General features: G+C 43.0%; 1 protein-coding gene across 5 annotated transcripts in view; it reads right to left on the bottom strand.

The window, feature by feature from the left end:
• The window catches only part of APAF1 (apoptotic peptidase activating factor 1), a 66,764-nt gene that overhangs the window by 11,663 nt on the left and 40,151 nt on the right, over positions 1-14,950 (bottom strand). For all 5 annotated transcript variants that reach the window (XM_044679695.1, XM_044679693.1, XM_044679696.1 and 2 more), the window contains 4 exons: positions 13,644-13,769; positions 13,160-13,279; positions 10,869-10,994; positions 7,205-7,330 (listed from right to left, as the gene is read on the bottom strand). In XM_044679695.1, coding sequence (XP_044535630.1) covers positions 7,205-7,330; positions 10,869-10,994; positions 13,160-13,279; positions 13,644-13,769 — 498 coding nt within the window. The remainder of the gene's footprint in view (positions 1-7,204; positions 7,331-10,868; positions 10,995-13,159; positions 13,280-13,643; positions 13,770-14,950) is intronic.

Here is a 14,950-nt window from a genome sequence, read left to right on the forward strand (position 1 = left end):
AAGGCTGACACCTTTCCTAGTTTCTGGAGAGACTAGCTGTGGTGGTTACTCACTACTGGCCTTCCTGGTTGAGAGCTAATTAATCTCTACTTGGATTAAGAAAGGATTGATAACCTCTCTAACCCCCTCACGATTTTCTTCTTTATTGTTTCTTCTCTATTTGCATATATTTATAAATAAATTTCTGACTCAAGATATAATAAATATTGGCAACCACATAATTTCATAAAATTACTGTCCAACCATTAAACTTAACTCTTACAATATAGCATGTCTTATTATTATTCCTCTGGAATCCTGATAGGTCATATGCTAATAAGACTCCAGAACAATAGAATTTCATCATATTTATATACCATAATTTTCTCAATCATTTCTCAATTTATGGGTGCCCCTCAGATTCCCATTCTTTTCCACTTCAAAAAGACCTACAAATATTTCTGTACATCTTTAGAGTCTGTTTTACTTAGGACTGATCCCTCACTTTATCTTTCTAATTCCCCATCTTCCCTTCCCTTCCCTTCCTGTTTTCCTGATGAGTGAAATCTGTTTGGGTGTTTTCCTTCTTCAGGTCAATTTGGATGAGGATGAGGTTCAAATGTCAGACACTCCCCCATCTCCTTTCCCTTTTGTGTGTACAGATGTCTACTTATATTAAAAATAACTATAATGCTGATTATAATGTCCAAGATAAATTTCCCCAACTTTCCTTTTCCTTCCCACCTTACCCTCTCCCTTCTTTTTCCATTCTTGTCTTAGTATCAGCAAGACATAATAGAAACACTCATAGGCTTTGTCTAATTTAACTGTCCTGGTGATAAGAGTTCAGAGGGGACATATGTATTCTCTCTCTCTTTAAATGTAAGCACTTTATCCTTGTTTAGTCCTCTATCACTGTTTATTCATGTTTATCCTTATGTAAAATACTCCTGTGGTTGACTTCCAAATTTCTATGAAGCTCTGTTCTTTTCATCAGGAATGCTTAGAAGCTCTGTTTCATTAAAACTCATTTTTCTCCCTGTACGGTTACATTCAGTTTGCCAGATACATTATTTGCCAAGTCCTATACCCTTTGCCTTCTAGAATTTTATTCTTCAACTGTTCTCTACTCCTTTAGAGTGGTAGCTGCCAAATTGTGAATGATCCAACTGTGTTGTCTTCTTCTCCTTTCTTTCTGGCTATTTACTATATATATTTTTTTTTACCTGAAAGCTCTGTTTTGGCACTGATGCTCCTGGGAATTTTCCTTCAAGAGATGACCAGAGGATTATTTCTATTTCCACTTTGCCCTCTGCTTTTAAGGGTTTTTTTTTTTTTGCTTGTTTGTTTTGCTCAGTTATTTCAAGTAATTAATGATTCTTTACTTCTCTTTGATATGTTTTCCAAGTCAGTTATTTTTGTTGTGAGATACACTGTTTACTTTTTTTTTTAAGCCTTTTGACTTAAGTTTTAATATTTCTTGTTGCTTCAAAATGTCATTGGCTTGAGGCAGCTTGATGACCATTTAGTCGAGAGACTTCCATTAACTAAAGTCACCAAAGAGGCTTCTTCCTTCTCTGAATTTGAGAATCACTCTCATTCAATCAAGGTGATCAGACCTCATTCTTGGCCAGAGTTACTTCAGGTTGGAGTCCTTCCTAGGCTGGGCTAGAGAGTAGGGAGCAGGATGTTGATTCATTGTTGATTAAAGAAAGACAAGGACACCTAAGTGGATCAGTAGATAGAGAGGAGTCAGGCCTAGAGATTGAAGGTCTTGGGTTCTAATCTGTCCTCAGATAATTCCTAGCTGTGTGACCCTGGCCCAGTCACTTAAGGGAAGCAATCTCCAAAAGGTTTGCCAATGCTGGGCTAGCCTTTCTTCAGCCTTGGAACCAATATTGAGTATCTAATATTTAGATTTTTTAAGACAGAACACATGGGGTTTTTTTAAGTGACTGGCTTCTATTGGGTCCATTCTAATTTTCAGAGAGTTCCCTGCTTGGACAAGTTTTGCACCTTTTGTTTTAAGCTATTTATTCCCTTTCCAATTCTTTCTTACCTCTCATTTCTTTTCCAACTTTTTCCCTCAAGTACTCCAATTCTATTTTTAAAAAACATTTTTCGACTTTGTTTTTTAACTCTTGCTTTATCTCTTCCAGGAATTCTGGTTGGTTTTGTGGCCAAGCGATATTTTTCTGAGGCTTTGCCTATAAATGTTTTTAAGTCATTCTATCCTTCCATATTGGTATCTTGAGCATCCCTGACACGCTAATAACTCATGATGGTGTGGTTCTTTTTTTGTTTTCCCATTCTTCCAGCCTCCTTCCTTGGTTAGTCTTTGCAGCATTTCTAGAGGAAAGTCTGAGCTGCTTTTATGGGGTGTTGAGTAATGTATTATTTCAGGACCTCAAGGGGATCAGCTCAAGCTGAGGACCTCCAAGTTTTCGGTGCTCCCAAAGTGATTTGATCAAGGGCAAAGTCTGTTTACTGTAGCCCCTGGTCAGAGAATTTGGTATGGGTCTATGAAAGAGTAGATGCTAGATGCTGCAGAACTCAAACCCATGAGCCATCTAGAAAATCAGTTGGCTCACAACTACAAAACTGCAGAGTCCCCTGTGGTCCAGGATTCCTGCCTTGCTTATTCCTCTGTAGGCGGGGCTAGACATTCAAAGGTTGACCCTGTTCTGCGCTTGGAATCTAAGTCATACTGCTGCTGCTGACTTCTGAACTTCTTCCCTCCTCTATACATCACCTGGGGGTCTCCCTGTTGGGGAACATCACCCCCTCTGCACAGTGTCCCCTTCTCAGTCCACACTGGATCTGAGACCCAAACTGAATAGTGGGCTGTAACAGAGCTGCCAATTCATACCCGTCCTCATCTCTGTGACCTGTGCTGGGTCTGAGGGTGCCTGGGTCTGACACTTCCTCTTGCCCTGGTACATGGCCTGTTTTTATTCCCCAAATCCAACTAAATCAGTCCCTCATCCTGTCATCAATTTTAGAGAGTTTCCCATAGAGATGAGAAGGTGGCCAAGGGTCACAGCCAGTTGGTGCCAGGCTCCACAGCTCCAAAGCCAGCTTTCTCATCAGCCACACCAGGAGGCCTTCTCATAAAAATAGTTTTAAAAATGAGGATTCTCTTCAGCTATGGCCCAGAGGGAACTACTGACCATTCTGGCTTTAGATCAACAGTCACTGAGAAACTGACCTCAGTTTTCTGAGATCTAAGTGTTGAGACTGGGTCAAAAGCAGTTCTTCAACTCTCCAGGATAACTTTCTTTCCTTCCAATCACTCCTCATTAAGTCACTTTTAAAAAATCTTAGAGAGGCCATTTCTCAAAAATTTTGAGCAAGAGTTTTTCCTAAGGTTCTGCACTTCTGGGGAAATCCCTTCACTTAAACAGATCCTGGGCAGGGGGAAGGGAGAACCTTAGCTCTCACTTCTAAGGGAGAATGAATCACCAGGAAGACTGTATTGTTTCTTTCTGGCTGGGAGACCTTCAACTTCAAGGTGGTTATAAAACCTTATGATTTTATCTTCTGACAGGAAAATTCAGGCAAATGGCTGCCTGGCAAGATTTCATCTGTTCTCTTCCTATTTGTGGTCTGGTTTTACCTGTTTCGAAGACATTCTCAGGAGAAGAAAGGCAAGCCTGTGCCAAGTTCAGGGCTCCAAAGCCTTGGTCTAGATAGCAACAACCCCGGGGGGCCATGTTAGTTAGCTAGCCTCCATCAGGAAGCAAAATTCTCCCTTCATATCTTATCCTTTTAATAGACTGACCAAAAAAAGAGCTAATTTATGACTTCAGGAGAATAAAGAAGGGGTATGATTTAGACTTTTATTTTGATTCTAAGAAGTTCAAGTTAAACAAAGTAACCAAAATATTCTAAGAAAATATACTGAAGCTCAAATTTTGGACCTCAAATTCTCCATTAAAATGAGTAAGTCTTTTTAGACTTGTAAGGATCACATAACCCCAAATATGTTCACTTTGTTCTGAGAAGAAATAATGACAGCATCTTGCCTTTACAGAGCCTTGAAGGCTTAAAAACTACTTTCCTCAAAGCTACCCTGGAAAGTGAAGAGTACAAGTACAAATAAGGACATGATTTCCCATTCTACAGAAGGCAAAGGGCCCTAGGCCAGAGTTCTAATCTTTCTAAGTGACTCTGAACAAGTTATTTCCCTTCTCTCTCAACCTCCATTTCCTCCTCTATAAAATACCAGCTGCCACCCCCTCCCAGGATTGTTGTGAGGATCAAATGAGATGATGTGTAAAGCACATCACAAACCTTAAAGGTCCACAGAAATACAATCTGCTCTTCCTGGCCAGGGTCAAACAGACAGTACATGTGTTATCAGGGGGGACAAATGAAATGATTTTGATTAACTATTTGCATTGATAAGAAAAAAAGCCAAGGATTGCCTCTGAATATAAGCAGCACCCCTAAAGTGACATCTCTTTGAAAGAAAAATATATAAGGGCAGCTAGTGGATAGAGTGCCATGCCTGGAGTTCAAATCTGACCTCGGACACTTCCTAGCTATGTGTCACTTAACACTGTTTGCCTAGCAGCCCTAGAATTAGCTCACCCCCATTCATAGTTAAAACTCTAGCCACCAGGGATAATGTCATCCCCACTTCCCTTAGTGGGGAGGGGAGATGAGTTACCCACACGTGACAATAAATAACAAATCAAGAACAAATCAAGAAAGAGCAGTCCCAAACAGTGTTGAGGCTGCCATTTGTCCACTTGAATTAGAGGTGGACCTGCAGGAAGTGACGAAAGCTGCTGTCTTTTAAATATGATGGTAACTTCCTGTGGAGCAGTTGGCGCTTTGAACTTGGTGCTGAAGGATCTCTGGTGAGACCTCAGATGGCTTCCCCTCTGATTGTCACGTGGGTAAGTTAGGCTGACTTCCCTTCGCCTACCTTGGCATTTCTAGAGTCTCTACCCTCAAGGAGGCTTCTTTGCCTCTCTAATTGCCAAGGCCTTGTAGCTAGTAGCCTAGTTTAATCTCTTAACTCTCACCCGGTCTGGACCTCTGCTGGTCCCGACCAGAGTTTTTCTCTCTCTCTCTTTCCCTACCTTCAACCTTCCTAATTGTAAATAAACTACCATAAAAGCCATCCTGACTTGGGTCTATTTTAATTATGGAATCAATCTAGATCTGGTTGATTCCTATATATTTCCCCCCTTCTTACATAAGACTGGGTTAGGGTTTGGTTTTTTTTTTTAAAGAAAAATATCTATTGGTCTACACTGAAAAAAGTGATACTAATTCTATACTACATTCATAAGCTCATGAGCTGGAAGAGACCCCAGAGGCCATTTAATCCAACTCCCTCATTTTCAGATGAGGAAATTCTGACTTGCCCAACATCACACAAATAAAGGAATTCAACCCAGATCATGCAGGGGCAGAACTGAGATCAGAACCCTAAACCCAGAACTCTTCCCATTGCCTCACACTGTCTGCCCAAGCACCACCGGAAGTGCTACGTTAAAATCAATCCTGAAAACTGAACTGAGAGCACACTGACAAATGCTGAAGCAGCTACAGGAAAGTGGCCCCATTAGTAGATTGGCAGAGCCATCGGCCGATTGCCCCCAAAGTTCCTAAAACTGTTACTAAACTGTACACTTTGACCCCAAAGTACCACTGTTGTGTCTATATCAAAAGACATCCAAGAAAAAACGATCTTATATGCAAATTTATCTCTAGCAGTTTTCTGTATTGACAAAGAACTGGAAACTAAGGAGGGACCAAACAGACAAGGGTACATAAATATGATGAGGGGCCCAGCTTCAGAGAAACCTTGGAAGGCTTGTACGAACTGACACTGAACCACAGGGACAACTTATAAAGCCACAGCAATGTTGGAAGACGACCAACCATGACTCTGGGGAGAAGAGATGGACTCGGGATGCAGAAGGGGCCATTTATTTTTAGACATGGCCAATGGAGGAATTTGTATTGCTTGGCTATACATATTTGTCACAAGAGTTTTTTTTCCTTCTCTCTCTCCCCACCCTCAATGGAGAGGAAGGTAGGAAAGAGATTTTTGTTCATTTTTTTTAATGTAATTTAATTTTTAAAAACTTCATTAGCATTAACATAAGTCCTGGAATCAAAAGACACTCAGAGAGCAACTTGTTCTCTCATTTTACAGTTAAGGAAACTGAGGGCCAGTTCCAGAATGCAAATCTGGGTTTTCTTCCTCCAAATCTTTACACAATGGGAACTTAACTGATTAGCACAAAAAAAATAGCACATAACCACCCAGATAGGTTCACATAGTTAAATAATCTTCTGGAAAAAACCATCAGTCCAAGCTCATTACTGGTCCCACCTTCTTGTCTAAGTCCACATGACTAGAATGCCCCTGGGCTCCCACAACTGCCTTTCTGATTCCCCCTCAAAAGTACTTTGTATTTATTTTGCATGAATGTGCATCTAGTGTCTCCCAGATGACCATAAGCAAGGAACTGTTTCCTCTTTGTCTCTATTCCCAGTGCCTAACAGATTGCCTGACACCCCCCAGAGCCCAGCACATTGCCTGGCACACAGTGGGTGCTTAATAAATGCTTGCTGATCTCCAGCACCTGGCATAGCGCCTGGCACCCAAGAGGTACTTAATACTTAGCAATGCATATCAGAGGCTCTAGAAGCTGTTTCCTCTTCAACGACAAAATAAGGATTTTTCTAAACCGGTCTTCTGAGGCATACAAGAAGCTTATAAACAGAGTACAGGGAATATTTGGTAAACAACCATATTGTCCTTTCTCTTTATAAGCCATTACTTTCTGTCTTAGAATCTTGCCCAGGTCACACAGCTAGGAAATATCTGAGGCCAGATCTGAATCCAGGACTTCCCGTCTCTAGGCCTGGCTATCTATCCACTGAGCCACCCAGCTGCCCCCTATATTGTCCTTTTAAATTAATCTCTATTTGATTTCTTCTTTGCATATATATGGTTATCTCTAGAATTTATTTCCTTCTATGTTAAATATGAGGTCTGCTAAAAACCAAGGGGCCTGAAGGCTAAAAAAGGGGGCATTCAAGATTTTAGGGCAATTTATATAAGTGACCCCAACAAATACTACAGATAAAACCACCCCCAAATTGTCTTTTCAGAGAATACAGCAAATCTGGCTGACTGATACTTCATATGCCAGGAAAGCGAGCCTAAACAGGCCTAAATAGCCCTTCACGGACTCACCTGAACCGTGGAATCATCAGAGCTCGAAATAAGGGTTCTCCCATCTGGTGTGAACTGCACCCGGCGTACGGCCTTCTCGTGCCCTATTCGAGATCGAAACTCTCTTCCATTGGGGAGCTCTAGAATCTTCCAAGTGGAAAAGGAGAGCAAGATTACTTGGAGGGAAAGCACCAAGAGACCCCGGACCCCTAAGAGACAGGGGGGCTGGTTGTCTAGCCTAACAAATTCAGAGGAAGGGGGGATGGATTCCTCTGGGTCTTCCTGTCTCTTAACCTCGCTGGTCTCAGTTTTCTCTTCTATAAAATGGGGGGGGGATTGGACCAGATATCCTCTTTAGGATCCCTTCTTGCTCTAAATCTAAATCCTATTAGATAAGTCCCTTCAGAACACTCTGGACCTCCATCTCTTCATCTGTCCAAATGAGAGCTTTGTGCTAGACAGCTACAGAGGTCCCTCCCAGCTCTGGATCTAGCATCCTCAGAACCAGCTGCATCAGAGGGAGGAGATTTATAAGATTCTCATTTTGGTTCATGTCAGACTAGATAATAACGGTAACACTCCTAAGGCCTTCAAAGGCAGCCTAAAGCACAGAAGCAGCCTGCCCAGGGTCACAGGTAGGTTTGGAACCCAGACCAACTCTTATCTACTATTCTCCCACCAAATTTCTCTAACACTAATTATAGCGGCTAATATGTACTCTAAGCTTGAAAATTTAACCAAATTTAGAGTCCTACACATTTTTGGATATTTTCTATGTTTTGATCAGTTATGCTGACTTTTTCCTCTCTAAATAATACTGTACTATGGGATGGCCCTCTCGGAGGGGGAGATACTTGGATAATAACTATGATAATGTCAAAAACAGAAGACAGCTATGAAAATTATTTTTTAAAAAGAAAAGAACTTCCTAACGCCTCCTTCATTTAATCCTAACAATTAGTCTGTAAAGAAGGTTTGGGGGAATACACAGTAATATTTATATAGTATAACAGGGAGAAATCCATGAGATGCAAAGTCAGATGATCTGGACTCTGTCCTGGCTCTGCCATTTATTATGTGGGTCCTGGAAAAGTCTTTTAACATCTCTAGACTTCTTTTTCTTCATCTATAAAGTGAGACGTTGAACTAGATCAGCTCAAAGGCCTTTTCTAGCTTGAAATCCTAAAATTCCCATTTTACAGGTAAGAATAATGAGACTCAGAAATTAAGTGACTTTTCTAAAGCAACTTCTACCTTCAATTCAATTCAATTCAATCGAATACTCTCCCCAGTACACAACCCTGCCCCACTGATAAGCCCCAGAAATTCCTTCCAACTGAGAGTCTAGCTAAGATGGTGAAGTGGGCAGAGACATGCTGTCTCCATCCAGCCACAATTAATTAAAATCTTAAAAGAGATCTAAGAAGAGCACCAGATTAAGGAGAGATGAGGCTGTCTGAGGAGAAACCACAGAAGCCCATCTTTCAAGCCCAAGATCACAAGTTCCCCAGGCTCCAGAGAGAGCCACAGGGCAATCCCTAAAGAGGCAGTTCCTGCCCCACTCTGGAGCCTACAAAGAAGGTAAATAGCAGGACACAGGCAAAGATGGGTGTGAAGATGGGATTAACTCTCCCCTGCCTAATTTTAGATTTAATCATCAGAAGTATACACCCCACTTATCTTTAAGTATGGGGAGGTCTGAGACACATGTGCCCTATAGTGGGTGACAAATCAAAAATGACTGACTGCCCTCTGGGCAGTCCTAAGCAAAACTATAGCCGCAATTGGTCCACATAAAGTGGAAAGAAGGCACACAGTAAGTGACGAAAGGCATGATCTTTAAAAGTGGGAAAAACTTCCTGTGACTAGCTCTTTTGCCTTCAAACTTGGCCCTGGAGGAGCTCTGGCTTGGGACCTTGGACTATTCTTGAATCTCTCCCTTTGAACTACCATGTGGGTGAGTGAAAAAGTTGGCTTCTTTTCCTGGCTTTCTGGAAGGACTAGTCTTCAGAGGCCTCCCTTTTGGAGAAGGCCTTGTAGCTGGAACCCTCATTTAGTTTACCCTTTGCTGGGGCCTCTAAAGCCCTGCCTCTTTCTCTCTCTCTCATTATCCTTACTTTCACTCTTTCTCCTTCTGTAAATAAATTGTCATACAAAAGTCATTCTGACTTGAGCAATATATTTTTGTCGAACACATCTATATACATTTAGTCCAACCTTTTAATTTTTTTAACCCTTACTTGGGTCAGCAGTCTCTGGAAAGGTGTTTTCTATTTCTGACTCAAGTGACCATTTACCAAGAAGAGACAGAAACACAGACATTCCAAATAAGCTAGCTGGATTGGCCTTTGCGAGCAACAGGGAGTAAGCAGGACAGGAGCTCGCAGCACTACCAAGCCTGGCTGGATCCTGAAGCAGAGGCAGCATGAAGGCATCTGCTAGGCCTTTTCTTTGGTAAGACACTCAGAAGCCAGAGAGCACAAGATGGAGGGAGGCCTGGGCTCAAGGAGGCCCTGTCTCTGGCCTGTCCTGGCCAGGCTGTTCACTTAACCTTGCAGGGCCCAGGCAGGCACCAAGGCATAGGCCCCAGGAGACGAGGACTCCTCTCTGGGAGATCCCCAAACTAGCCAAAGCACAGATCCAGGTGCAGACCTCAACATCCTGAAATCAAAAGCAAAAGGCTTTGGTACTCACCTTTTAGAGAGAGACAAAAAGAAAAAGTTAAGTCTAGACACAAGTAAAGTAAGAAAAAATCAGTCGGCCTGGGAGAAGCAGCTCAGGGGAATGAAGCCATCACTACTGGCCTTCTCTTCAGATGCCTACAAATGCCTTCTTCTACACCACGTCCTTTCCATTTGCTCGGGGCCCACTTGTGTGTGGCTTTCTCTTAAGTTTGAATAGAAGCTCCATGAGGACCGGGACTGTTTCTGCTTTTTCTCTATCTCTAGTGTTGGCATAGTACCTGGCACTTAGGAAGCACTTCATATATTACTGACTGACTGATGTCCAGTTAAGGTAACCTCCACAGGCCTCAGTTTTCTTCACTGTAAAATGGCCTCTGAGGTTCCTTCTGGCTCTACTTCTAGGATTCTCAAGAGTCGGAAGAGCCCAAGCTGTGAGGTAAATAGAACAAGTATGATTCTATCCACTGCACAAATAAGGAAACTGAGTCAAGTCCAAACCAAGGCTCAGGGAGGCTAGGGCTTCACCTAAGGGAGGAGATGAGCCCGGTCCTCTCCCGTCAAAGCCAGGGCTCTTCCCACTACACTAGCTGCTTCTCTAGTTACAACATGATTCACTCCAACAAGCATTTTTGTTTACACCCTACTGTGTGCCAGGCTCCGTGCTAGGCATTGCAAATACAAGGACAAAACCCCTGGCACGTCTGGCTCAAAGGCTGGAGAGCCTCCAAGAAGACAAACAGCTTTGCCTCCATCTCCCAAGAGTCTCAGGGGGTCTTTGGGGCAGAAGAGAGACACAAGTAAACACACAGAAACAGGCAAGGTCAAAGGAGGAGATGTCAGATTCAACATTTCACATCCAGTTTGATTACAGAAGCTCTTTTAAAACCTTAACAAAGCAGCAAAAGATGGCCAAATCATGAGCATTCTCACTGCCACGGCAAGGCCCACATGTTCAGGGAAACTAAAGGATCCCAAATCCCAAAGGCCAGAGAGGTCGGTACCTTTATGGACCCATCTTCTTCTCCCAATGCCACATATCGCAGGCCTGGACTCAGACAACAACAGCTAATTCGAGATTTCTGGGCTTCTGTCAGATAATCGGTATGACCTGTTTTTCCATTAATTAGCTAAGAATGCAAAATAAAACAGAGTAGGTGATTAAATGGTAATAGCTGCAGCATTGTCTAGCACCGAGTTTCAATTGGAAAAGGGGAGAAAACCCAGAAGGTGCGCAGGGAACATAGCCACCGAGGTTCCCCCAGGAACCACAAAACCCTCTGCTCTTCCCAACAGCTGCTTTTAGCACCTCGGGCTTGCATTTACCTTCCTGTTTATGGTGGCACTGATGCTCCAATACATTCCCATAAAACCAAAGGAGGGTCTAAAGGTTTCCCAAGCCGCTGCCATGCTTGCCACCTGAGACACATCTGTCTGCTCTGGGTTCTGCAACTGCCTTCTCTGCTTATAAAAGCTATGGCTGCCGATGTTCACAAAGCTTATTTCAATGCAGGGTAGGAGAGGATGAAAAAGACTTTTCTGAAGCAAAGTTACTGCTGTTCAAGGAAGGCGAAGTTGCTCTGAGGCACCCACAGCTCAAACCACAAGTGATTGCAAATACTTATCATATTCACCTTCAGTCTTCAGCTTTTTATGCCTCTATCATCCTTCATAAGTAAGTTATGTTCTCCAAGGTCCCGGTCACTTTCCTGGTGGCTCTCCTCTGAAGGCTCTCAAGAGGTCCAGGACTGAACTTCTGACTGGGGCAGGGCACATTAGATCTGCCTATCCCCTTTCTAGTCCCGAACGCTCAGGCTCTCTCAATGTGGCCCAAGATGTGACAATAGTACATAATGTAACAGTAGTTACATAAGTCATACCGAGCCTACAGTTCATTAGCACGCTCTACCCCACAACTGGACCTCCGACCTGGGTCCAAATTCTGCAGCCTGGTATTCAAAGTCCTCCACAGTCAAATACCAGCTGACTTCTGCCTCAGTCCTTCCTTCACATTCCTCTCTTTCTGTGTACTTGATGTTCCAGCCAAAGGAAGCTACTCAACGTTCCAGGAATGTGGCCTATACTCTCCCACCTCCACCTTTTAAAATCCTTCCCAACCGTCAAGACCCAGATAAAATGTTGCCATCTCCATCTTTGAAACTCCCCCAAAGACTCTGTCTGCATTCAGTGGAACACACCACACCTCGCTGTAGACAGACTCAAATGCCAAACAGAAAAGTTTGATTTGTCTTCCTTTCTTTACCTTAAGAGGCAACAAGGAGCCTCTGTAGATTCCTGAATTGGGAAATGATGGTCAGATCTGGGTTACAAGAGTATTTTTCTAGCATTTACATGAAAACCAATGAGGAAATAGAGCATGTGGAAGCAGACAGACCACTTAGGAGACAGCTGCAGCAGGTCAGAATAGGATTCTCAATGGGTTTTTTTGTTTTCCATGAACCATCCCCAACCTTTAGCCTTCAGTCTGGAGTGTGGTATAGACCACCTCTTCTCAGAATTGTGTTTTAACATGTATAAAATAAAATACATAAGATTAAAAAGGAAAGGAATTAGGTTGAATTTCAGATGCCAAAACATTCTAAGTAGACCACTGGTCTAGATCAGTCTGTAGGTACTTCTGGAAAATAGATTAACTCTTTCACAACATTTGCCCTTGATGTAGTTTCCCAGTAGCCAACAGAAGGCCTCACTATGGTATAGATAGGGTTCTGGGTTCTTAAAGGCAATGCCAGTAGAGGAGAGATCTCTAGCAGGTCTTCCCTTGGGCTGAAAAAGTTTCAAGGACAAGTCTAATGATGGACCAGACATCTGTCTGTCTATGGGCTAGGTTAGCAAAGTTTGAACAAGATCAGCACCAAAAAAGGGCCACCATTTTAAACTCTTCAAATCTCAAAAGACCATTTACTAACAGGCTTTACCAGTTCATGAACCCTAAAGAATCCATGGACAGATTTCAGGGGTCTACAAACTTGGAAGTGAAAGAAAAATAATACATTAATTTCAACATAACTGTTTTCCAATGTATTTTATCTTGTGCATTTAAAAGCATGATCCTGAGGGGGTTTCCCCTGACTACCAAATGGATTCCTAACAAAAAAGGTTCCCAGAAGGTCCCACATTGATGAAGCTTGAGATATTAGTCATTCACTCAGACAACCAACATATTTTACTAAGTATCTACTACATGCAGGGTAAAACCACAAAGAAACAGAAGAAACATATCTATAAATTACATGGGTTGGATCAGATCCATCTTAAAAAAAAAAAAACTCACTTGTAGGCGTCTTATGTTGTCGATTGCAAGAACCATCACTTCGTCATCCCGGAACACGACATCCACTTCCTGCTTTAACATGATAGCAGAATTCTTACATACTTTCCTAGTCTCCCAGAGCTGGGTAAAATAAATAAGTGAATTTAATTAAAAAATAAATCAATAGATGAATGAATGAATAAAAAGATATGCAAGTAAACAAGTAAATAATTTTTGGAGGAAGGGTAGGGTGAGAGGAATGGAAAGAGGTAGAAAAATAAAGAGGGAAGGAAGAGAAAGGAAGGAAAGAAGGAAAGAATGACAAAGCAGGGGTAAAACCTGGTCTGTCTTCTGCAGGGAGAAGCTGCGTAAAGGACATCCTTGGAGAGAAGCAGAAACGGAAAAGGAGATGGACCAACCAGGTGGAGAGAGGAAAGGTGATGGATTCTCAGCCGGCAAACCCTGGAGTGTGATACCAACAAAAAGAGAGCCTGAACCAACTCACCCTGATTGTCTGATCATCAGAAGACGTCAGAAATGAAGAACCATCGGGAGAAAATGCCACACAGTGAACCCAACTCAAGTGTCCTCGGCAGTCAGCAACCTTGAAACCCGTGTCCGTATTCCACAGCTAGGAGGCAAAGAGATCCAGGCAGCAATGGATGAAAGGACACTGACTTGTGCTGTGCAGACTTTTCCCGGGACATTCCCGCCTGTGTTCAGGCTCTGGTCCCTTTTATATACATGTCTACGCCCCAGTCTCATACAATCCCCTACATGCCAGAGCTCCTCTCACGGCACTGCGAGTCACAGTAATGCTTCAGGCTTCAGACAAGCATGGACCAAAAAAAGGGGGACCTTTTCCACAGTCTGTATTTCAAACTGGAGAACTTACAGTTCAAAATTTTTCCCCAAGTTATGCCAGTCTGAATTAGCACCATGACAAGCATGATGATGGCAATAAGACAATTAAGGTTTGTGAGCACTTTACAGCTATCTCATTTGATCCTCACAACAACCCTGAAACATGAGTACTACTAGCATTCCCATTATACAGATGAGAAAACTGAGGCAGAGGTCAAGGGACTTACAAAAGGTCACAGTTATCAAGTGTAGAAGGCAGGATTTGAACTCGCCTTCCTCACTCCAAGTCCAGTACACTATGCATAGCACCACCTGGCTGCCTTAATGTGGCAGGATTCATTGCACAATTCAAAGGTCTCCTTTAAAGTACACTTATGCTCATTTTGGCCCCACCAGACATGGGAGCCCCTAATTTTTTTGTAGCATTACTCCAGAGCTTGAGAGGACTGCTGATGGTCAGGATCAGGGAACTTGGGAGGAGACAGCTTCCCATTCAGTCAGCCAACAGCAAATGCTACGTGCCAGCTACTGCATAGTGTCTGCACCCAAAGAACTGACATCTGAGGGGGAGAAACACCATGTAAAAGTGCCCGGTACAAGGTGCTCACCTCAGTGTCCTACCTGTCTTTCTGTCTGTCTCTAGACATACCACCTCCATCTCCTCCATTCCCGCAGGCTCTCCCCAGCCCCAAGCCGCCAAGGCCTCCATTTAGGGAGAATGTTCCTGTGGATGGCATTTCCTAAGCAATGCCTGGGCTCTGAGGCACCTGCCAGCTCTCAAATGGATGCTATTCTCATGAGGAAAAAAATCTTTGAGGCAGAGAGCTTCCTCCCTCCCAGCAATCTTTACCTAACTGTTCTTTCCCTCTTCCTCCCTGGCAGAGGCCCACAGAAATCAGACCGGGCCAGGGAACCACCCCTACATCACAAACGTGCCTCAGAGAGGCA

This window comes from Gracilinanus agilis, chromosome 5 (assembly GCF_016433145.1).
Source record: "Gracilinanus agilis isolate LMUSP501 chromosome 5, AgileGrace, whole genome shotgun sequence".
Taxonomy (NCBI): Eukaryota; Metazoa; Chordata; class Mammalia; order Didelphimorphia; family Didelphidae; genus Gracilinanus; species Gracilinanus agilis.